The sequence below is a fragment of the Ciona robusta genome, chromosome 2 (assembly GCF_009617815.1).
Source record: "Ciona robusta chromosome 2, ASM961781v2".
Taxonomy (NCBI): domain Eukaryota; kingdom Metazoa; phylum Chordata; class Ascidiacea; order Phlebobranchia; family Cionidae; genus Ciona; species Ciona robusta.
The window spans coordinates 7,445,891-7,470,938 of NC_143236.1; the positions used below are offsets into that span (position 1 = coordinate 7,445,891).

At 36.1% G+C, this 25,048-nt stretch overlaps 4 protein-coding genes across 8 annotated transcripts; 1 reads left to right on the forward strand and 3 right to left on the reverse strand.

The window, feature by feature from the left end:
- Positions 1-192: 192 nt before the first annotated feature.
- LOC149740755 (serine/threonine-protein phosphatase 6 regulatory subunit 3-like) lies at positions 193-13,367 on the forward strand. 5 transcript variants are annotated; one of them, XM_089871502.1, is made up of 22 exons: positions 193-449; positions 761-920; positions 1,571-1,684; positions 1,886-2,023; positions 2,450-2,628; positions 3,017-3,139; positions 3,754-3,883; positions 4,321-4,473; positions 4,734-4,952; positions 5,936-6,119; positions 6,398-6,573; positions 7,396-7,493; positions 8,010-8,079; positions 8,319-8,427; positions 8,955-9,030; positions 9,336-9,475; positions 10,337-10,467; positions 10,564-10,625; positions 10,776-10,822; positions 11,202-11,280; positions 11,585-11,860; positions 12,091-13,367. In XM_089871502.1, exons 1-22 carry the CDS (start codon positions 316-318, stop codon positions 12,464-12,466), a joined length of 3,174 nt encoding a protein of 1,057 aa, XP_089727628.1. In that variant the 5' UTR covers positions 193-315; the 3' UTR covers positions 12,467-13,367. The 5 variants fall into 5 exon arrangements, with proteins under 5 accessions (XP_089727628.1, XP_089727629.1, XP_089727630.1 ...); XM_089871503.1 differs by having other exon boundaries at positions 11,205-11,280; XM_089871504.1 differs by having other exon boundaries at positions 194-449; positions 8,028-8,079.
- Positions 13,368-13,992: 625 nt separating this feature from the next.
- Positions 13,993-16,470, reverse strand: LOC149740756 (transmembrane protein 169-like). Its single transcript, XM_089871531.1, has 4 exons — positions 16,046-16,470; positions 15,609-15,767; positions 15,076-15,310; positions 13,993-14,737 (listed from the first exon to the last, which is right to left on the reverse strand). The coding sequence occupies exons 1-4, from the start codon at positions 16,227-16,229 to the stop codon at positions 14,389-14,391; spliced, it is 927 nt and encodes a 308-aa protein (XP_089727657.1). The 5' UTR covers positions 16,230-16,470; the 3' UTR covers positions 13,993-14,388.
- A 2,083-nt stretch (positions 16,471-18,553) lies between these two features.
- On the reverse strand, positions 18,554-21,388 carry LOC149740757 (uncharacterized). The gene is made up of 2 exons (XM_089871509.1): positions 20,354-21,388; positions 18,554-19,991 (listed from the first exon to the last, which is right to left on the reverse strand). The coding sequence occupies exons 1-2, from the start codon at positions 20,971-20,973 to the stop codon at positions 18,716-18,718; spliced, it is 1,896 nt and encodes a 631-aa protein (XP_089727635.1). The 5' UTR covers positions 20,974-21,388; the 3' UTR covers positions 18,554-18,715.
- A 131-nt stretch (positions 21,389-21,519) lies between these two features.
- LOC149740758 (uncharacterized) lies at positions 21,520-24,527 on the reverse strand. The gene is made up of 3 exons (XM_089871513.1): positions 24,067-24,527; positions 23,225-23,741; positions 21,520-23,037 (listed from the first exon to the last, which is right to left on the reverse strand). Exons 1-3 carry the CDS (start codon positions 24,173-24,175, stop codon positions 21,804-21,806), a joined length of 1,860 nt encoding a protein of 619 aa, XP_089727639.1. The 5' UTR covers positions 24,176-24,527; the 3' UTR covers positions 21,520-21,803.
- Positions 24,528-25,048: the final 521 nt, after the last annotated feature.

The window sequence follows — 25,048 nt, forward strand, 5'->3', positions numbered from 1 at the left end:
AATATCAATTGTTACATAAGTTAACTCTGGCTAAATAATTAAGCAGATCAGTATCAGGACAGTTTTCAACAGTGTAAAGAATTGTTAGAAACCTTTTTATATCTGCCAAGCCATACGTTAACAGTAACTATAGTCTTATTAAGCACCAACAAATAATTGCAACAGTTCTATTGTCTTATTGAAGTTATTGTTATGTTTAAAATTTTAATATTTAATTTTAGAATGCGCCCGAACAGGCAAAATAAACATTGCACATAAACTTAACAATCCTTTTTACCAACGGATCTCACTGCTGTCCACTCAATTAATGCCACCATGTTTTGGAAGTTTGCCACCACATCCAACATCGACACACTCCTGGAAAAGGAGGACATCACCCTCCAGGAGCTGATGGACGATGATGATGTGCTACAGGAATGCAAGGGTCAGCACACCAAACTAATTGAATTGTAAGTTTGGGTATACATTTAGTGATAGTTACAACACCAATACGTTTCCTGCTTGTTATAAATGTTTAAGTAAAAGTTTGGTGGTAGTGAAGAATCCTTCCACCCCCCCAAGTTATCTGTTCTCCAAACGCAACCATTAACAACTTACCCATAAACCTTTAACCCCCCAACTACCAACTTTCAGCACTTTCCACCAGCCTAATATGTAACATACCGGAGGATTCTTCACTAGTGCAGAAAGTTCTCTTAAACATTAACATGATAGATGTTTGTTATTGAATTCTCATGCTGCTGTTTCCCTCTGTATGCAGCTTGGGCAAAGTTGAAGTTATGGAAGATCTTGTTTCTTATATCATCACTGAACCAGCTGAAGATACTGATGACACGGTCAAATACAAATATCCAAATGTTGCATGTGAACTCTTAACATCAGATGTACCTCAACTGAATGATATTCTTGGAGATACAGAGGTGTCTTGTGGTTATTTAAACATTCATAAGTTTGTTAATTTTCTTTTACCGCTCATCGAGTATAAAAATGAAGTTTGTCGGATAGCAGATGAAATTTTGTAAATACAGTATACACTATGTTTATTCATACCAAATAAGCCATTAAAGTATTATTTACATTATGCCTGGTGGCAGAAGTAACAGAATTTAAATTTGTTGAGTTAAATATTTTGAGCATTGATGTAGTTTTATTAAAATTACATGAACATCCCATATTCTTGTGTATATAAAATGTTGTTGACAATTTTACATTAATATATTTGACATGATGTCAGCAGCTGTAATATACAAAGGAAATATGGGGATGAAACCAATTATATCACTTCATTTATACAGTTCCAATTGTTGTTATTTGTAAAGTGGTATGTTTGGGGATAATATAATGCACCATGTTCGAACTCATGAATATCTGCCACGTAATCATGTAATTCTGTTTGTATAATCCCAGTTCCCCAATGCATCTATCCCATGCCCAGAAGTTGACTGCCGACAGCAACTTTGTTTCCTGTCTTTCCTAAATGCTCCCTGCATAATACATGATGGGCAATAGGCATGCATGTTATGTACAAGTATTGGTAACAAATAGTCAAATACTTCGTTCTGTTTTGCAGAGTCTACGGGAGAAGTTATTTTCATTCCTGGACCATGAGCCAACACTCAACCCACTGCTGGCCAGCTTTTTTTCAAAAGTTGTTGGAATTTTGCTTACAAGAAAACCAGAGCCGGTAAGTCCTGGAATTATTGTTCGATTGTATAAAATAGTGGAGGCTGGGGCGATACACTTATTTATATTTTCTATCAGGTTATTAAATGTGGCTTATTCATATTCCGCACCCACACATTTGTCATAGCTTACGCATACGAAACAACATTCCTCCGTATGATAAGCTTAGAATAATAAAATGTTTAATGCAAACTTTCTACAGACACTGGATTATATCAAATCAAGACCAGATTTCCTTGGTACTGTTTTAAAACATCTTGGAACTTCAGCAATTATGGACTTGTTGCTTAGATTGGTGACATGTGTTGAAGCAGTTGACCTTCGTGCTCAAGTCTTATCAGTAAATCCATGTTAATCTGCTTGCATAAGCTATAAACTTATTCTCAGCACAACATAGTTACTTCGGGTTTATTGACTCTCCTTTATGAATAGATTTAATCGAACACTATAATGGGAAAGCTAAAATTTATGTAACAAAAATTCCATAATTAAAATGTTTTTTATATTTTAAGTCTTTTGTTACTGCTTCAAAATGACTATGCTTTGCTTGATGTGAAGTTTTATACTTTTAAACTGTGAATTAATGACGCCACTGTAGCTGTAGACATTATATTAAATGTAATTTGTCCCTAGCCTACTCCAGTTTATTATATTAACATCATTAAATACTGTAGTTTATGGAAATGGTCATTGCTTTGTTAACAAAAGAATGTTTGAAACAAATTACTGAATTATCAATTGTAAATATATCTTAACTAAATTTCAGTGGTTGAATGAAAAAAATCTAGTTGAGCGTCTTATCTCCCTAATTGACCCCTCCCAAGATGAAGACTTCCACTGTAATAGTGCTCAGTCATTGTGTGACATCATACGACTCAGCAGAGAGCATATGTACACCTTGCAGGAGTCGGCACAAGATGATCCCTTACTAAACACTCTTGAGCGGTAGGTTCTGCTACTCTCAGTTTAATATTAGCTCCTGAATTTAAGTTGATTGCATTCATCTGTGGTTGTCAACTTTTAATTATATTTAATTTTCCAGCGTGTTCTGCTGGGTAAAATTTCTTATAAATATTAAATAATTCATTGGGGACCTTTAAATGTACAAACCATGCCACTAATATGTTTTGAATTCCAAAATACATGACCCGTTAAATAGCTTCTAAATGTTTATACTGGATGGTTGCCAATTGTTCAGCCCAAGATTATAGTTCGAAATTAAAGTTTAACAAACTTTTAGTTTCTTATTTAATAACTTTTAATTCCCATGTGCCCATACAGAACACAATATACCGATTTATCACAAAAGCAATAACTCTTGTACTTTCTTCAGCAAAGAAACCGTTCAACTTCTGTTAAAACACATGTTTGACGGCGGGATTAGTGAATCTGTAACAATCAATGGAATAAGCGTGTTATTAGCTTTGCTTGAGATAAGGCGTCCTGCTCCATTCGGGTAAGTTTTGAGATTAGGGTAAACTAGGCATTTAACTAACCATGTACGAAGCATATGTTTATATCTTTCTTGTTTAATTAAAATGGAAGGTAAGTATTTCAATAAGGCTCAAAAACTCGTGAGTTTTATATATATATATATAACGACATATGTGAAATATTTTTATTTATTGTTTATCCTACATATTATAATGTAACATGTATGTAACTAACTTTATGCACAAAGTTTGTTTATTATAACTAATGCTACTGCTGTTGTTGTGTAAACATTTGAATTGTAAGAAAGTAGCAAAGTACTGAAATAACAATCTTTGTTTTTTGTTTTATTATATACAATAGTACAAACACAGTTGTCAAATTTATTTATTTAAAACTGTACCCATAATGTGAAGTCTGTTACTTTTAATAAAGTTATTTTGACTGATTTTAAACTCTTGGGTCTCTGTAACACTGACTGAAATGTGCTACAGTGTAGTAAACAAATAAATACCGCTGATGATTTGATTAGTTAAGTACTACTTGGATCAAATTATAAATTGTTCCCCAAAAACATCAGTTTTCATAAATAAACTGCTTAAAAATCAGTTATCATAAATAAATTACCAAAAATTTCAGTTTTCCCGAGATGGCTCCTGAGTTAACACAACTTGATGTTGAGAGGTTAGCTTGTGGGGTTTCAAAAACACTTCACGGACTTAGTGATCGGCTCCCAGATTTCCACAGTCTTCTGGAGAACCCACCGAAGGTAATAATGTTCTCATCTATTATTGATCACATGAAACAGTAACTAACTTCCTCTGCGCTTGTCCTTGGATTTAGCATCTATTACCAAAGTTTAACATAGAAATCCTATCTCAAATATAGAAATTACTTGTTTCAAATTCACAAGGGCTTTGGAAATATTAGGTCATTTAAGATGACATGACCATTGACTACAATGATTTTAACATGTTTTTCCATATTTGTTCCCTTTTTTTTATTCATTGAAGGTGATTGCATAACTGTTATGTAGCTTATTTTCAGATGTAGTTTCTTTTTAATTTCACCAATTTTCCGTATTTGTAAAAAACTTTATTTAACATCTGTAGATAGATTTAATGTCGGTGTATTTTGAGAAATAGTTTCGTTTTAATTTGACCAATTTTATGCTATTATTAAGATATGTTTATTTAACATCTGCAGAAAGATGTAATGTCATGTACATTCGGTGACTTGAATCCACCGCTCGGTAACACGAGGTTACACGTTGGGAAACTTCTATCAGCAATTCTTATCACCAACACTCACAACATTAACGTACAATTATCGGAACTGCAAATTTTCAATGCACTCTTGGTGAGTTCGCTTATATTCTTTGTAATTTATTTCTCCAGATATGTTTTGACTTTCTGTTGGAAATTCCCTGCCAATATTTTACTCATTAATGTTGTTATAAATTTCTAACTTTGTTTGGTAGACTGTTATTATATTATACAATTTACCAACTGTTAAGTTTTTTATTAATTTGGTTTTAACAATTTGCTTGCTGTAACCAATAAGGTGGGATATAAACTTTAAAAGAAACAATATTATTATTTAAAAAAAATTTTCTCTAGGATTTATTTTTCGCATACGAGTACAACAATTTCCTCCACACACAAGTTGTGCAGTGCATACAAACTGTTCTCGGGAATGCAGTAACTGTGACAACACACACAGTAAAAGCTCCCTCGTACAACGATGGAACATCACGAACTGATGATCGAGATGAAGAAGAGAGAAAAGAAGACGAAGATGCTGAAAATCCTCGCAAAGTTGCTCCTCTTTTGACTCATGTAAGTAATCTGTCAATTGTTTTAAAAAAATCTCTTTAAAACTTCAATATAAAGTAATATATATATCATATTTATGAATAGTTTAGCGGAAATTATTCTAAAAGCAGTTATATATATTTAAAAAAGTGTAGTGAAATTGTAAAATATTTTGCATGTTCAATTAAATTGATGCTAATTTATTCCAAATCACATTTTAAATCGGTCAAAACTTATTTATTAAAGGCTTTATCAAAAGCATTTGTATTAAAGGTAGATGGAAAAAAATTATTTTATAAAGTCCCACAGTTCGATTACACTGAGCAAACAAAATGTTGTCAATTATTTATTACCTTCTGTCTTTTGTTGAAAAGCAATCTATAAGACTGGTTTGCATAGAGTTGTTTGTCTAGTGACGAAAGTACATTCCTATGAAATATTTGGGGATTGGATGATTGTGTATGTTGCAATAATTGCATTGCCATGTCATTGTGCTGTCCTAAAGGGAATCATTTGCTCACGTTAACAGGATGTGCTTGCTTATGTCTATATTTAGACAGCTCACAATGAGGAACTGAAATTATATCTCACTCATTAATACATAGAAGCTCTTGGTAGTTTATTTCACACAACCTTTCAAAAAACAATGTTATAAAAAGAAGTTTGCAAGATATTTTTAGTTTTTGCAAGTAATAAAGAAACATGTTAAAACAAAGACATATATATAATATATCTTGTTCTTCGCATCACAATCATTGTATTTATTCCCCATAAGTTGTTTGATAATTTAATAAAAGACAATGTTTGTATTAAAAAATATTTGTTAGTGTAAAATACTTGTCAATATAAAATGAATGTTAAAACAATGTTACCTTTACATGTATATATATATATGTATGTATTATAAAACGTATAAAAATATATGTTATTATTGAATAAGTGTTAATATATATATATATATATATATATATAATAAATGTTGAAAAATAAATTGTTTTGTTCTTCAGTTGTTTGAGGATTGTCGGTTGATCCAACGAATCCTTGATGCGTGGGAAGACAATCGTGTCCATGAAACGGAGGCGGGAGGACATCGGAAGGGAAACATGGGCCATCTTACCCTCATCACGAACCAAATCCTTGAAAATATTGAAAAAGGTTCAAATGCTGATCGTATACGACAGTTTATTGAAGGTGGGGTTGTCATTATATTTATATAACTGGTTTTAGGTTTTACATATATATAGGAGGTTAGGGGGAAATTTCATTCTATATGTCCAGTTTAGTAATAAACAAAGAACATTCAAAGAATTATAAAACGTATCTTAAAAAATGCTATGTGGTGCCATGGAACCTCACCAATACAAAATAGAATACAACAACCCAATTTCAAAAACTTAGTCATGCTTTTTTTGTAGCCGCTTTTCTAAGATATTTTTAAAAATAAACCTCAACTAACACCTATATCACAGGCATGCCAGAGGAGGATCAGGGTCGTTGGCAGAAGTTCGTCAGCGAACCTCTTGCCGAGATGAATGAGAAGAACTCCCGTGAGCTTGGAGGACACAATCCGATGCACTTCTCCTCCGATGATGACGGGGAGACAGATTACCGAGACATCCCGTTCACATCAAGTTCTGCACAGCAGGTGAGTTTACAAAACAATCAGCAATATCTTTTTTTTTTAATTTTCGGTGTTGTCTTAAACTGATTCATAATTAGTTATGTAAAGTTGTCTATCTGTGGCATTTTTAAAATAAAAGTTTTTGCTGTAATTTTTGTTTTAAGCTTAAATAAAATAGTTAATTGTGATAAAACTGTGTTTTTTAATCAAAGCAACTTTTGATTGGGTGTGTTCTAACACAGTAGTTACAACTTCTTTTGTTGTGTTTTTAATACAAAAGGTGTATTTCATGCATGCTCATTCATACATTTAATAATGATCATAATATACAATGTGTGGGTTGTGAGTTTGTTATCAAGCATTCTTTAATATTATTTCTAAACATCTGTGTACAAGAAACCAAACATGAAATTTGTTGGAAGTTTATTTCAAACCAACCCACACGTTACATTATCATATTTCACCTCTCATATATATGGATTGTAGCTTGACTATATGTTGGTTTCTGTTTACTTTCAATGCTTTGGCTCACGTACAACGGCGCAAAGTTTCTCTTTTCCCTTATTTTGGATTCGCAGCCGATAAAACCAAATGCTTGCCGCCAAGTTAATATCTCAATCAGGGTTGAAATTTTGTCTTTTTATCGCTTAAAGTTTGCTTAGCTGGTTTGACAGTGTGCATGATGCTGGAGTTAAAAACAAACCAATTTTGCGTGCCTGTGTGTGCCCTAATTGCTAAAGCAAAATTTGAATCGTTTTTCGAGTGACCAGTTAACGTGTTGACCCAAAGCATAAAAAGTAAACGTAAACGATGAGAGACTTTGCCAAAATGTTGTGCGTCTGCCAGGCATTCACCGATTACCAACTGCAACAAATCACCACTAATTTTGTTGACCAGTTTGGATTCACCGATGGAGACTTTGCTGAGCAAGAGGAACCAGATAAGTGAGTTTTAATTTTTTTTACTCGTTGTTTTATACCAACTCTGTTATAAAGGGATGCATTTGTAACTGATGTCAGGGGGCGCAAGCGGGGGTTTCAGGCTAAAGATAGACCTCTATTTAGATCTTAAACAACAAGTGTAACAGTTGACGTAACCCCTTTAAAAAAATTAGCTTCCCTATTTTTTTTCTGTCGTCAATGAATGTTATCATCAAATTTCAAACCTAATATTTTTTCTAATGAATTTATTTTTCAAACTGCTGATTTTGCAAATAATTAATACAGGGAGACTCTTGCTAAAGGGCAGACAATAAAAAATTTTCAAGTTATTAGTTCCTAAAATCTATACTACCTGGTAGTCTGGTAGCAACAACAACATAATTAACTTGTTTAAAGTTGGTATAGATCGGTAAATTTCATGTTGTATTCAGATCCAACCCAAAAAATGCTGTCAAAAACAGTCGATTGTCAATTTGTAAATCCTTATTTCTCTTTTTAATCATTCATTTTAAATTCAAGCCAAACATTATCTGACAGATTCAACAAAATCAATTCACTTGACTTCGAAATCAAGGCAGATATTCAATCGGTGAGTACGTGGTGGGTAATGAAAGTTGAATGGCAAGGGCACAAAGGAAACTTAAATTTCTTTATTATCATTAAAATTTTTCTTATACCACACAAAACTTATCCAATTTTTCTACTACCGTTTATTTTTTTTAATTTTTCCTCTACCAAAAAAACTCAAATTTTTCAATTACCGCAAAACTAAGTTTTTCTATTGCCATATATTTAAATTTAGTCACTAATATCCACCAAACAATTCAGGCAAATGAGGATTTATTCGAGAAAGTTGTTAAAACTCGAATTCCCAACTTTGGAGCGGATAGTGACGATGATGATGTAAATAAAGATACTTTCGATTCAGGAGATGAAGGTACGATTTATTTAAGTGATAATTGTCTTAATATGGAGGGGTGGGACATCTTTTCATTTTATTTTAATGGGCAAAGATAGCTGAAAATACAAACTATCTACATATTATTTAAATGCTAATTTTCTTTTACCCATTTTGAATCATGAAACATATTGTAGGGTGGGGAAAGATGGGACGCCTTTTTAATTCTGTTTTTTGTCCCATTTGGTAGTAAACAAAGAATATTTAAAGAATTATAAAGCTGTTTACTAACAACTCCCATACACTGTTGTTATAAATGTGTAAAACACGATCAGAATATTTGGATATTATGTGCTAAAGGTCATTTTACCCCACAGTACTATTACCACAATATGGGGTAGCCTAATAAATATTAAAAACTTTAAATGCAAACAACTAAACTAAAAGGTTTAGGCTTAGAGGGTTGGGGGTTTTGGTTAACATTTCATGTTTTCAGCATTGACATAGAACTGTTAAATACACAAATTGAATGCTTAGTGTGAAATAACTTGTTTATTATTCACCAGATGATTGGGATCAACACATCCCAACTACAGATTCATCTTATAACTATGGGAGTGGACCTCCAACCATCACTGTTAGGTAGGTATCATTAAATTTATCTATTTTGGTTCATATGTGCATATTTATACTTGTTTTTTGTCATGTTTCTTATGCCATCCAGCAAAAGTTTTATCAAGAAAGAATGTTTATTATTATAACTTAAACTAATGCTGCATGGTGTTGTGCCATCTAGTTGAGAGAATACTAGGTTTGAGGTTCGATCCTGCTACTACTGTGCACTTATTTAACCTTAACCTTACACCAAAATACAAGTTCAAATAAAGGAGGGTAAAATCTGATTGTCTGCCAAAGGACTTGGGATTAAAATGTCTCTTCCCTCACAGACAGCGAACAAGTTCCGGAGATAGTACTGGAAGCAGCAACAGCAGCGGAGAAGATGACGCTCCTTTCTCCATCCCACAAACTCAAAGTCCCGTGAAAGCTGAGCCTTCAGAAGATATGGAGACTTCCCATCAAGGCCAAGGTAAGATTTGGTAACTATGTTGGAAATTAAACACATTAAACGTAAAAAAGACCCAATTTTTTATTATCATGCATGTTTGTATTTGAGATTCTCAATAAATGACCTTTTTTCATAATATTTTATAATCAAACATCTCCGTTCGGTTACTCTAGGTTTGGTTACGCTATTGTTTAAAAGGTTGTGGTACTATTTTAGTATTTTTTAAGATTTCTACATGTTACATACTCATTGGATAATATAGATCATACATTTTTCATTATCACACATTTGTATCTCATTTTCTCATTAAATGATTGTACAACATTTTCCAAATGCCTAAATATATATACTGTGTCCATATATTCCACATGCTTATCTATTTTGTGTTGTATTTTAATCAGTCCATCAATTTAATGCAACGTGACGCCTATGAAATTATACCTATATGCTTTGTCATTGTAACTTCTATACCCATCATATTAACCAAGATGGTACACTGTATGTGTGTGCGGTCACGCCTACATATATTTCTTTAACTTCAAATTGTTAGCTCGGTGAAGCACAAATATTGACAAACTATCAACCTTTATCACCTCTTGCTTAAACTAAAGCTATGTTTGGTTACAAAGTTAAATTTACAAAAAGTAATGTGATTTATAACAATGTATGTGGTTTCGAATGTAAAAATATTAAAATTGTAGTTAAATAGTATTTTCTGTAAATATGTACATTAGTACATTAGTGTACATCTACAGTGTTGCCTGAACCTATTATTGTTTTTTTCCACAATGTATACTTTTGCTGAAATTGTTTGGAAACATTTCTCCAACCATGCACCTAACCCATACATTGTAATATTGAACCGTGGCTCCTTTATTACAGAGTTGGAAGTAAGGTTTGGTGATAGTGACAGCAGTAGTGGTAGCAACACAAGTACACCGACCTCATCACCAAGACTTGCCCAACCTGTTGCCAACGACAACAAAGTACAATCATTATGGGATGCGGAAAAAGTAAGAAATTGCGAATTTGTAAAATAATAACAAGAGAATAATGAAAAATTACTTATTTCTAATATAACAGGAGAATAACAGGTATATTTCTTATAGGATTCCGATATTTCATCATCAACAAATGAATCAAACTGGGCCAACTTTGATAATTTTGAAAGGTAATTGTATTTTCATGTTTTAAACCAGTGGTTTCCAAACTAGGGCCACAAATGTCAAAATAGTTACAAAGGGTTCAAAAGGCAAAGTTTTTAGAAACGTTTGGGTTGTACTTTACTTCATATAATCTTACACAAACACTCTTGTTTCAGTTTGCAAGTTCAAAAAGCCAGCACTGAGGAAGCTAACTCTGCCTTTGGTATGTGGTAATCATTAACTATCTGAACATCATGTGGCTGTATTAACCACCATACATACTATATATACCACTGCTCCACTGGGTGGTTTCTTGTGTTTAATGTTCATTCATGTCGCGTCATATTGTAAACATGAAATAACCTACTATGTACAAAATGCTCAACTGCAATATGTGGACACTATACCCCACTGCCCCCTTATTATGAAGATAAACAGGTTCAATATATCCTGTCAACTGCAGAACTCTCATGGGTGCAATTTTGACCTAACTAATTAAGTCAAATTAATTTATCTTTGGCAATAAACTGCCATGTAGTTGAATGGCCACGTATAACAACAGTATCATCATATTAATTTAATTAAATATGAAATTGTTGCAGAAGCTCCGGACTCTTCTAGTGAAGTGAAACAAATAAAAGTGGAAACCATGGTTTTGTCGGAAGAACCAGAAATATCAAGGTAACAGCAACAACTTCACCCTGCAAGTTGTAGTATGACTTAACTGAGCATAAGTGTCATCGACCTATACTAGAAACTAACTTACAAAGTTTCAATTTATTTAAAATTTATTTATGTATAGTAAGTGGGGGAAACGGACCACCTTTAGCGCATAATATCCAAATATCATCATGTTTTTAACAATGGATGTTCATAGGAAAGGATATGGTTTTTAATTCTTTGAATGTTATTTGCTTCCAAATGAGACGAAAATATAGAATGAAACGCACTGAAGATAAATTAATGTTTTTTTATTTTTTTTTAGACTTGTTGAGATGGAGATTGCTGCAGTTGATAGTTTCTCAACTTCCAACATTTCTTCTGAGGATCAACCTGCTCCGGAGGTTTCTGCTGCTCCTACCACATCCAGTGATGTTGCTATGGAAATCCAGGAGGAGCCAAAGAACATCTCAAGTGATGCGGAAGCAAAACCAACCTCATCTGGCATCACTGGAAGCCATGGATCTCCGATGGAAACAGATGAATCTTCCTCATCAACTGTAGAGGTTGCGGAGTCGGATCAATCTGTGTCACAATCTAGGTGAGACTGGGAAGTTAGAACAAATGTTTTTCTTTTATTAAATTGAATTTTTTTATTAAATTGAATTTTCATGGTTGAGTTTTCAGCGTTAGTAGTAATGCGAGATTGCTTTAGTGTCCCAGTACAAATTTGTGACTCATAGCAAGCCACGCCACGGAACCTCACTCACATAGAATAAATATTTGTTTGATAACATTTAATTTAACATAATCAATAATTTTTCACAACAGAGGTGAAGTTGAAATCGTTCCAGAAGGTGTAGAAGAGAAAGATAAAGTTCCCGTTGCATCCGAGCAAGTTCCTGAAGAAGTCTCCTCCACTAGTGATGTGGAGCAGGTTGAAGCATCACGTGAGGAAGAAGAGCCGGTTCAACCACAAGAAGATGAACCAGAGCAAAATAATGATCCAGACAGTGACATCACAGCGCATGTGAGTTCCACGGAGCAAAGTGTCTCCGATGCTCCTCCGTGCCACACGACATCCAGTGGTGATCAGCTTTCCTCCGAAGTGGAAGTTGCCCCGCTTAAAACTGACGGTGATGTCCAAAACAATGAAGTAACGTCGTCCACGGTTGATTCCACAGTTGTTGCAAATGGGCCGGTGTGATTCGGTTTTGGGAATCCCGTTTGCCCCAATCAGCCCCCGGTTCGTATTACACCATAAATAAGTTGAAGAGGTAAAGGTTGCGACTTACAAACCAAATATTAGAAACCGTTCATGACATAAACCTCCAGTTAGCAGTATAACGGAAGCTCCGAATACAAGGTGACGAGAGCCTCGCATTAATTCCATTGTCTAAATGAGTTCTCTTTCCTGCACTTACTGCACCAAATAGAGCGTTATATTGAAGTTTTTTCTGCATTTCCCCCCCGACCCCCCCAACCATGTTGGCAGATAACATGAAGTCCCAACAGCTGCAAACCATCAGCGTGTTGTTGCAATCGATTCTTCAAATGCAATTGCTGCACGAAGCAGCAAGGGTTAAGGTCTGCTTTCCTATTTATTCAATTATGTGAAGTCCCTCGTGGCACATACAATGCTGTGCTAATTGGGGATTCCCCCCCACACCCGGTCACTCACCCCCACCACTCACTATAGCGCGGTGTCAAAGTGTCGAGTTTAATTCTGACTTCCCTCATCGGGTGCTACGATGGCATCATTACCGTGATGCAATTTTAAATGACGCCACAACGCTTGACTGTGAAGCAGCATAGGGCTGCCCCACCACCCCACACACCAGATGAATATGGTCACCACAGTTGAACTTACCCTGCTTCTTGTCCCCAAGTTCTTTTTATCCTCCCTGTTCAAAGCACCGATGAGGTAACGTTTTTATTTCCATTGTATTCTTAGCGAGTCATTTTCGCCTCTTCTTCCAAACAGGCCGGGTGCATCGTAATTGTCCTTGTAGTTTTTGTATCGAGCTTAAATGATCCTTCTGGGTCCTGTGAAATAAATATTATTTTGCCTTCGTTATCCAACAACGAATAAATGTTGATCTACCAAAGGTGTGACTGTTGTATTTAATGAAGCAATTTTGTTTCCATCTGTATGTGCCAATGCTACAATATGTCAAGGATTTCTGCAGTAACTGGTAATCACCCTGCATGTTCAGAAGAAAAATTTTCAGGTCTTTAATTCAACCTCCCGTTGAATAAATGAATGTAACTTGCTTTGTCCTCGCATGGTCGGAAAACCACATTCGGTATAACACAGGTGTTCTGTTTCATACACATCGTGCCAGCTTCAGAGTTATAATGTATGTTGCTTTGTAGGTTATTATTTTTTTGGACAACCCATTTCTGACCACTGGGTTGAATTAATTGCCGTTAAGTGTCTTCCCCAAGGACAGGTTCGCCCACAATGGTAGCAGCGACGAGCCTTGAACCCATTACCTCTGGGTTAGAGGCAGGTTGGCTAACCATTTTGCTTCGGCCCCTGACATTAAAAATGTTACAAGAACAGTCTACACTTCTCAATACAGTATTTAACACATCACATCAGGCTTCTGTTGCTGTTAGCATCGTGAGGGCTATTGTGCTCCGGACTTCTGGGCATCTAGGACATCATATAGTACTGTTTTTATTATAGCAGTTATCTCTCCTAGTAAGTCATAACAGTAGTTGAGAAAATTTTCCGCACATAAATTTATTGTTTAACTGGTGTTGTATGAAGCATGATACAAAAGACAGAAAGAAGGTGAAAAAAAGTTCAGGAAAAAGAATGGCACAAATGATATTAAAAAATGTAGTGGCAAAAAGTTTCAAAACATTTATACAAAAATAATAGAAAGGACTAAGGAGTTATTACTTTTAGTGCACAGTAACAGACCAGAATGTAAAAGTATTGTCACATATGATTGCACTAAAATTTCGTTTTGTTAATTATAGCAAATTTGTTTGATAAAAACACTGATTATATAATTTCAATATTTAATATATGACATGATTAAAAGAGTAAGACTTGTGTGATGCAAAAAAAATCTAAAGAAAGCAACAAAATATAAACATTTAAATAAAAGATTTCATTTACATGCTACTCTCAGTGTGATCAGATTGCCTTCCTCTGCCATCCATTCTGTATGTACGAACTGTGCTTCGGTTTTCTTCTGGCAACACTGATCTAGGATTGTGAACTTCAACTTGGTGTTGGTTTGTATTGCGTGCTCGCTGCTCAACGGTTGCCACATTCTGTTCGTTCTGCTGGATGTCAGATCTGTTGGATTCCGGTGTGTCTTGGAACACAGGACTCTCAGATTCAGTAAGTGTGATGACTATATATGGAGAACAAGATTCAATATCAAGCCAGCTACACAACCAGCCATAGAAGCCTTTCTCAAAACTCCCAACTTCACTTTTCCAATCTTCGAATGAACACCTGTTAGAATAATAGTCAATATAGTCATGAATTATGAAGTTGATTACTTTACAAGCACTTCCAGTTTAACCAATTTGCACAAAGTGCTCTTTGGCGACGGTGTACCGTGTACTCATAAAATACCCGTAAAAGTTTTGACTTATCTGCACATTGTAAACCTGTCATTCAAAAATGTAAAACGTCATAACATAAAAGCAATGACTAATTAAATCATGCTTTGTCTGCTGGTCAAGCATTTATAAGTTTAAAAACTATGTCATATAGATTAGGTTATGCGATTTACCACTTTTAATATGCAGACCGATATACACTTCACAAGATACTTAAAAATAACTTACGTCAACTGAGCGAATGCTGCATAAAATGAGATTGAAGTGGTGAAGACCATTATGAGACCGGGGAAAAACAGAACCAGCAATGGACAGAGAGTGATACGGTGACATAATGTCCGTTCGTCATAGAAATAAGAGAAGATGTTGTACCATGTGAGAAGCCCGAAGTAAAAACACACAAAGAACGAACCAATGAAGATGAAAGGCCAACACAATATCCCAAGCAAGATAATGTGGGGACCTAAATTAATATATAAACAGAAAATTAGTAAAAACATACTTTTTGGAACAAACAGAGAACATTGAAACATGCCATATTATTACTATACTACCACGCATTATTATAGAAAGCATTTACGATGTAAGATCATTAGGCTCATCACGATAGGCTGATTAAAGAAAATTTTAGCAGAAGGTAAAAAATTACTTATTAGATAGAAAACAATTGCTGTAATATGTCATTTAGTTGACACGCTCCGGACTGTACATTTTGGGATTCAATCATGTTTTGCAAAATATTTATTTTATGCCTATTCCACCTGCATCAATTCCACATCTGCATCCATCACCTACAGGCTGATCCACATCACGTGCATCACGATTTGGTGAGTTAAGATGATCACGTGATAAGCTCATCTGCATGAGTTCATGATCCGTGAGATCAAGCTCAACGTCTACAGATTCTCCTCGCTTTTTACCTGGAAATACAGACTTTAAAACTGTGTGAACTTTCACTCTTAAGAAAAGCAAAAAGTTTATTTTTTGAACAAAAGTTTCAGCAAAACCAATGTAAAGACATGATTATAGCAACCTAATAATCATATATTGAATGAATGAAATTTATTTATTCTCTTAGGCCACAATACAAAGAACGGGAAAGTTTACAAAGGCGAAAAGGTAGTAGTGGTAAAACAGTTGTTAATACCTCTTAATGCTGAAAAAATAAAAAATAAATAACATTTAATTACTTCCATACCTCTGGTAATAGTTCCCGTCATAGTAACATGTCTAGTTGGTTTTGCAGAACCTGCTTTCCGCCAAGTGCTTGTCCAATCTTTCCACTGCCCTTCATTCACTGCAATGATGTCACTACCATTACGATTTTCAGTTGGAAGGTGGTCGCTTTCCGAGCCACTGGGTTGAATACTTCGACCGTTCATGGTTTATTCAATAACTTCAGAACATTACGCCTAACTTTGATTTTAATGCAATAGTTTATGTTAGATAACTTCGTAAAAAAACGTTATACAGAGTGTAAGCAGTAAAATAAGTCTGTAATAAAAGAAATAGAAAGCCGTAATAAGTATAAATAACAAAACACCATTTATGAGACAAATTATCAGAAATGGCGTGAGCCACAAATTCCAAAGTCCAGCTATATTTTTACTTTCACCTAACTTCATACGTACACTACACAAAGATATTCAACTGGCATGTATACACCATGCTCTCTACCCCCACCCAACGAGTAACTACCATACATTTGCGATATTACAGAAATCACAGGGTAGGCAAATTAACGTATCGAGTCGTAGCAATACTCTACTGATCTACGTTTCTTGAGGTACCATTCGTTTACCGATATAAAGTAGTTTTGCAGATGATGACGTACGACCAGTTTCCTATGTGTAAGTCCCGAAATGACCCAACTTCCTGACGTCGTATGCTGCATGCGTCGGTTGAAATCCAAGTTTCTCGTAACTGCTCCTGGCGCCTGTAATAATTAAAAAGGCGCGCGGCGACGTACGCTGTTTCAGCTTTCAACGCATCTATTCCCACGGTTTTACTCTGGCGTTTGGAAGCAAGCACAGAATTTGTGGCAGACTATAGACTACCTGTTGCAGTTCATAGAGTTAAAGATCACCTGTTTTATTTCTAGACTTCGAGGGATTTTTACTTTAAGCGTGTATATCTTCGCATTATAGCTGTTTCTTGAAACTGAGGTACGATAATAAATGTGTAAATCAGTTTGATGAACGAAAGAGGATTACACCACAAGTTGCTACATGAATGTTTTCTTGGAAAAACTTTAGAGACAAGGCCATGGAATTGTACGGGAATTGATATTTGGTAAGCGATATAGCTGTCGTTTTAAATTTTGTATTGTTTATATATTTATATAGCACGCTAATTAATGTTAGTGCTTTTCGCCATGTGACTACATGAATAGCAAAATATGTGTCTTGTGGTGTTTAAGTGGACCGTGTTTTAAGTGGTTATACGTATATACGTTTGTCGATTATTTACACAAAAAACAGTTATTCACACAAAAAAACAGGTTCTCTGTGTTTTAAAGGCCGAAAGGGCGTATGTGTGCAATAGTGTGGAGTAACATTTGCCTGCTTGGTGATAATAGTTACCTCTTACATAAAATTCGTTACACTTCGTTTTATTAGTTTTTTTCGTGAAAAGAAATAAAAGTACATGGACTAAACCATAGCTAAGTAAATAGCTTAATTATTAAACGAATGTCGCTCATTTATCCTTGCGTCGCGGTACAACTCTAGGTGTTACAACTCAGGTATCTTATTTCATACACATTCATGTTCATCATGATCTGCCACGTATTGCCTCTTTCCATGTGTTGTTTTTTGTTTTGATTTATTGCGTGGCCGACAACTGGAACTACACATTAGTGACTCTTGGATTTGGCCTGCAGTAGTATAACTAGTAGTATTTTGTGTTCTATAATGTATATATATAGCTCATATAACCAATAGACCGGCTGATCTGTATTCGTTTAGCAGTGGTAAAATGTGACAGCATATATGAAATTAGAAAGTCTGTTTATATAGTTATATACGGTGTACTGTACATATATAATACTACATAAAATTTTTAGTTGTATATATCTCTCTTGTGTATGCAATGCTTGTACCGGTTTATTTACGTAGCCTGTATACAAATCGGGTCCCTATAGGAGGGTTTACAGATATCATGTAACCTCCATATATACTATTATATGTTAATTTCGTATAGGCTACTGCATTTCTAAAACATGGCTGATATATAGAGAGTACCGTGGGGGGAGATGAGACACCTTTATCACATGATATTCAAAGATTCTGACCGTGTTTCAAACTATTACTAACAACGGTCTATGGAAGCCGTGACGATACGGTTTTATAATTCATTGAATGTTCTTTGTTTATTACCAAATGAGATGAGGTGAAAAGGTGTCCAATCTCCCCCCGCCCTATACTATATGTAGTTCGTACACGTGTGGGTAATAAACAACTATTTAACAATCTAACTGCTGAGGTATATTCTATAAATAATATAAAGAGGTGTATTCGAACACTGTGTATATACACTCAATAAACTAAAAGTAAAAAAAAACAAGAATAAATAAACTGAATTACCGGTATTAAACATATTTAAAAACATAAATAAACGAGTGTAACTTGCTTTTATCCTCGCATGGCCGGAAAACAACAGTCGTCATAACATGGGTGTTCTGTTTCGCACACCTTCTCCTGCCAGCTTACGAGTTACCAATATATTACTTTGTTGGTGACTTTGCCTCTGTATGTTCCGAAGACATGTTTTTTGTTTTTGTTTTTCTACTGATAAACTTTGAGAGTCAGCGCTTGTTGCGTTTGTTGATGCTTGAACAGTATTTTCTGTTCCTGCATCTTTTTTTATATCACAATTTTGTACCATTCTGCCCGACGTTGCTCTCATGAATTCTAGAAGACGATGTCTCTCTAGAGTCTATCCTTGGAGAGTTGGAGAGGCTTTTTAGTTGTAGGACAGGGCTGTCTTTGCTTAAGTGAAATATGGACGGGATTGAAGGTCGTTTCGTGTCGGTTGTTAGAGTTATGCATGACTGGGCACGATTGCGTTTTTTGTGGCTTTCAGTATCAGAGAAAAATTTCGTTAACAAGGCGCGGGAAAATAACCTTTTCGCAACCTGTGCGAATTCCCGGTTTCTTAAACTGTAGATGATGCAGTTCCATAGGCTGTTGGTGAGAAGGATAATAATTGTGACGTACTCCACTGAAAAGTAAAACTTAGAAGCGGTAGGATCCAGGAGTTGGGGCAGAGAGAAATAAATATTTGTAACGAAAAGTGGAATCAGCAGAACTATAGCGGCTGGGACTAAACTGATTGAAAAAGCTAGAACCATGGCGGAAAGAGTCTTAAGAAGTCTGTTCTCTATTTCATCTGTAGCATTTTTATGTCTTCGGGTTATCTTTCGTCTAATTTTGTTGTGGTTTCGAGATATGCAAAACGTAGCAATTGTTGTGCCCCACACCAGAACTAAAGGAATAATAAACGAAACAGAATACAGAATCAACGCGTGTCGTCCGCCAAATGACACCAGGATAGATGCTACTAATCCGTAACGCATTCCAGGTATGATAAAGGGCATTATTCCGAACAAGACCGCGAAAAACCACAGAGCTGTCACGGCGTATTTTGAGAAAGTAGTGGCGTTTCCTTTATGAAAGTTAAATGGAAAAGCAACTGCCCAAAGCCGATCTACGCTTGCCAGCATTAAGGTATAGACCGAGACGAGTAACGAAATCGTGGTAATAAAACCAACAAAGTTTATATAACTCTTCGGGAAATTTGTGGCAAAACTTTGACCAACGTTTCTCACCGCTACTGTTGTAAGCTTAAGTTCTGAAACACTGTTGTAGTTCCATGCGAGACTAGCATTATAACCTTGCACTTCAGTTGTTTTCCCAATCACTGGACTTTGCATAAAGAGTTTACTAGTGCTGACTAAACAAGTTGGAAAGATTAGAATTCCAACCAAAAGATCAGCGACTGCAAGTGATAATTTATAATGTGCTTGACTGTTACGTAGCGGCTGGTGGTTCGTCAAGACGAAGAGAACGGTTAGATTTGCGATGGTTACCGCAACAGCGAGCATTGCCACTGCCACCATAGCTATAATAATGTTCGCCCGGCAACTGTAAAACAAGCAAAGAATGTTTATACACCAGTTATAAACTTAAACCAAATTGATTAGTTTAATTACGCAATAACATACATATAGGGTGGTGGGGTGAAGATGGGACACCTTTTCATTCAATTTTCTTGTCCCATTTAGTAGTAAACAGAAAACATGCAAAGAAATATAAAACCGTGCCCTCGCGACTCCCAAAGATCGTTGTTCATTGTTTAAAACACGATCAAGATATTTGAATATTATGTGCTAGAGGTGTCCCGTCTCTGAAGCCAAAAAGGTTATGGCAAATACTTGGCCAATATGTTCGAACCCCAAGGTAATGAATGCCACGTTACATGTATAATACACTTCATATTGCCTTACCTGGCCGGCATACACTTCCACGCTGTCAAATCGTGCTTAAGAATTGTATTAATATCATAACCACAGTGTGCCATGTCACAGAAGGGGATCATAACCTCCGATATCTCTACGTAGTCACTATAAGTCGTTTGCTCATACAAAGCAACTTGTGCACAAGGATCGTCGAGATTTGTAATTGCTTGGTTTGTGGTTAGTTGTTTCCATTCGTCCATACTGCTCATGTTGGTGGTATTCGCTATTTCTCCGCTTGGAGATAATTTACCTTTGCATTTTTGCAGCAGTTCGGTTTGGTTGCAAAATCTTGCGTAGACTAATTCAGCAAACCGGGTAAAGGCCATTGTTCGATTGTTGCACTGTACTTCAAACTGCGGACAGTTCCAACTTTGTAAATTTTTCAAGAATCTGGTGAGAAACGCTTCACCGCTTGCCCAATTAAGCGTGTACGACTTCACTGCCTCTTTGCAACATTCTAATTCCCGGCTTCTATTACCTACAGATAACCCAGGAGCGTATACGCACGGTACTTTTACTTGCAGCTGTTCACTTTGTGTCGATAATGCGGTAATTCCTTCCATAAAGCAAAAGTTAGTTACAACCAATTGAAGCAATATCATATTCATGCTTCTCTGGTACCTCCCACCGGAATAACTTTGCTTATATAGCCTCACTGCTGGGGAGAAAACATATAATAACACCGTTCAAGTCAAAGATAACATTACAGCGAAGGTAATTAATCTGTATCCGCCCAACGTATTAAATGTAGCAAACTATAGTCTGTAATATTTGACTCTTCTATCTGCCTAAATACTGCTGTAACTTTACCAGCTCTCATAAAAAATACAAGTCTCGCGCGAAATGTTTTAAACAACCTACGAGAGTTCTAACATAAATAACCCCGCCTGCGGGCATCCTGAAGCTATCAAATAATTACGGAATTTTTCGGTGTTCACATACGATGCGGTGCCATGATACTACCGTATCTTTCTCTGTGAAAAGATAATGATCTGAATATAAATCGTTCACCCTTATTTCTCGTGCAATTGTTGTTAAATTGCTAATATGAGTGCGTGCTTACATTTATCATTTATCATGTATACTGGCCAAAAGAAATGTCTTCATTCTACTAATTATGAACGGAAATGATGTCACAAAATTTAACAATACGATACTTTCATAACATTTAATACAAATATTTCCAGTTACGCAATATTGCTTTAACCGTTTAAATTTAGTCACGATTTAAATAGGCATTTAACACAGTGTCACGATTCATAAAGTCTGAAAATGTCCGTTTCAATGTAGAATATTTATGTTCACATACGTTATGAATAAATGTAACTTGTTTTATCCTAGTGTGGCCGGAAAGCCACGGTAGTTATAATACGTTTTTTTGTTCCGTACACCTCGTGTCAGCTTATAGGCTACAAGGTACATATAGGCCTATTTATAGTTACACTGTATAATCGATAGAGGCGCGACTTGTGGTATTTGTGATATCAAGTTTGTTTGTTGTACTTTGTAGAGAGGTTCTGCGAGTCTCGTCCGTATCTGTCATTTGGTGACGACCACTTCCTTGCTCATGACTCTTGCTGCTGCTAGATGAAAACGTCCGCCTGATGGCGCGGCTGAGACGCGGAGCGCATTTGGCCAACCCAACTTTAGTTGCGAGTCTATTAAACATATTGCCGGTTGCTAATCTAAAGTCTTTGTTTCTTCCACTGTAAATGAAGAAGTTCCACACACTGTTGCACACCAATATTAAGAGGGCGGTGAACTCAGCAGACGAATATGCTTGTGAATTGAACAGGTTAAGATTTTCCGGATCTCTCGTATTTAAGCCGGAAATGAAGAAGGAAGCGACAATTACGATTAGAACTGGCAGCAAGCTAAGTGTAAACACACCGACCATCAAACCAAGTGTTCGCGCTAAACGATACTCGGTGCTCGGTATTTGACTTCGCATGGTTCCCGTCATCATTGATCTCGCGGTTTTTGAGTGGCTTCGGGTAAGGACCAAGGTTGAGATTGAGGTTATCCAAATCACCAGCAACGGGAGACTGAAAACGACGATGTAAACGTACAATGCTGACAATCCGTATACAGAAATTAGCGTAGATGCGACTAGGCCATAGTTTAAAGTATCAATGAAGAACGGCAAGCAGCTGATGATAATGGTGGAACCCCACATGCAAGTTGTTGCTCTTACTGCCTGTTTCTTTGCAGTGTCCCTTGAATATTTTAACGGTTTTCTCACAACGGCCAACCTGTCGAAACCAGCTAATAGAAGCGTGTACACTGAAACTGTCAAAGATAAGAAAGTGAAAAACCCGATTGCGTTTCTGTAACTTGGTGGCAACTTATTATCAAGGTAACCCCCCGGCAAGTGAGGAACTGAGTCGTATCTATCACTCGAATTCGAAACGTTCATTTGAATACGTTGTGTATAAGCTGCTCCCATGGTTTCTTGTTTCACCGAGAATAGAAAAATAGTTATTGCAAAGCTCGGAATAACTATAGCCCCAACAACCACGTCCGATGAGGCAAGTGACATTTTGTAGATTCCCTGGCTGTTTCGCAACTTATCGTTGAGCAAGAATACGAACACGACGGTCAGGTTGACACAAAAAGTTACGAGTGCTAAAACGCCACATATCGCCATCAAAGCAAACGTTTTGGATTTGCAACTGTAAACAAAAAGTGATTTTTTAGCCAAAGTATAATTGGATAATAAATAAGTTTTAATATTTAGTAGGGTGGGGAAAATGGGGGACAACTTTTCATTCAGATTTCTTGCCCAACAACTCCGGTGACTGTCCCGTTTCCCCCACCACATATATTATGCATCAAAATCTTATCATTTTCTTTACCTACCCGCTTGCCATACAAAACCAAATAGATAGCGGATTTTTGTTCAAGTTTTCAGCGTCGAATCCACACCATGTTAAACCACAAAACGGAGCAAATGCGTTCTTCATCTCATGGTAGTATCCGTACTTTCCACGTTCCTGCACTGCGGCGTCGTACAAAGCAACTTGGATGCAGGGGTCGTATAACTCCTCGTTGGTAAGGGAAAGAGTCCTTAGATCACGGAGGAGCTCATTCCAGTTCGAAATGTTCGTTCCTCTGGCGGAGGACGCAAGAAAAAGAGTGGAAAAACATTGCGACTCGAACTTGCTTCTGTTGCAGGATCTATCATAATGTAGAGATGAAAACGTGGTGAAAGCGTAAACTCGTTGCTCGCATTCTTCCTTGAAGAACGTGCAGTTGAGATCCTCGATTATTGAGAGATATTCCGAAATATAGTTCCCCCCACTTGACCACGCAGCCGTGTAGTTTTTATGAATTATCTCACAAGTTTCCAATCGTAGCGATTCATTGCGTCTTATATCTAAAATTAGAAACGTATGTTGTAATTATAGTTTGCAGTTATGAAGCTTTTTGGCATATATTACCCACAGTTCCATTACTTTAACGCGTTGATTAAACCATATACTATATTAACCTATATACGTACGACCTAAAGTAAATTTGTCGTTGCACCATTATAGTAGGGTAGGGGGGAGACGGGACAGCCTTTTTTATTTTCTCGTCCCATTTGATAGTAAACAAAGAACACTCAGAGAAATATAAAACCATATAAAAAGGTTTCACGCCTTCCCCCACCGTACTATATAAGGGCAAACTATAAAATATACAACCTTAATAAATCTTACCTTCAATTTTATCCACCAAACTGTAAATGGTCATATATTCTCCAAGGCCTTGAACTTGCAGGGTTGTAAACTGAATTAAAACTAACGCCAGTGCAATTATTCGATGCATGGTGACCTGGATTCCGCAGTCTATAAACTAATCTGTGTCAGTAACGAAATTTCTCTGCAAATGGTCAGCGAGAAAATGTCAAACAGACGAGTTAGACATCACATCACGTTTGTTTGTCTCTCCGTCTCACAGTTTCCTACACTGACCTGGGCTTTCTGACGTCATCTGTGCTCTAAGATGTTTATAGATGTAAAATAATTCAGGTCTCGTATGGATGAGTCATGCTTACTGAAACGGTTTATGAACACAAACAAGCAGCGTACGAGTTGCCTAATCAGACAGTTGTTTTTGCCAATTAATAACCCCAGACATTGTAAACAACCCACTCACTGCACAAGTTTTCAAACTTTATATAATTCTGACCTCGTTCATTCAAACAGAGGCATTTACAATGGGGTAAGCCACTTTTGGTTGAGCTGTCATAAATCTTTTATGTGACATGCCGGGCGTTCGTCTTGCGACAATGAAATAGTGGTGCTGAGGTGTTTGAATGAATCAACCTGGTTTGATAAAGTTTTTGAGTTACAGTCAGGTCAGCCATTTGTTGACGCAGAAATGCAGTTACCTCGAGCCTATGACGTAGTAAATTTCGACCTCGCAAATAGGTCACATGCTAATAGACGTGTGCATTAATATTCCCACTAAGCTTCATACAAAGACAAACTTTGATATTCTAAATTTCTTTTACTTTTTTTCTCACTGCAGTTGAGTTTGTATCGGGAAACTACGTTGATCTGATTGCTTATTTTGATAAAAAAAAATTACCGATGAAATGACGTAACATCATTTCCTTTTGAACCAATTTTCCTAAATTGAACGCATAGTAACCCCAAATGATGACTTGACTCAAATCTTAGAGACGTGTTTACAACT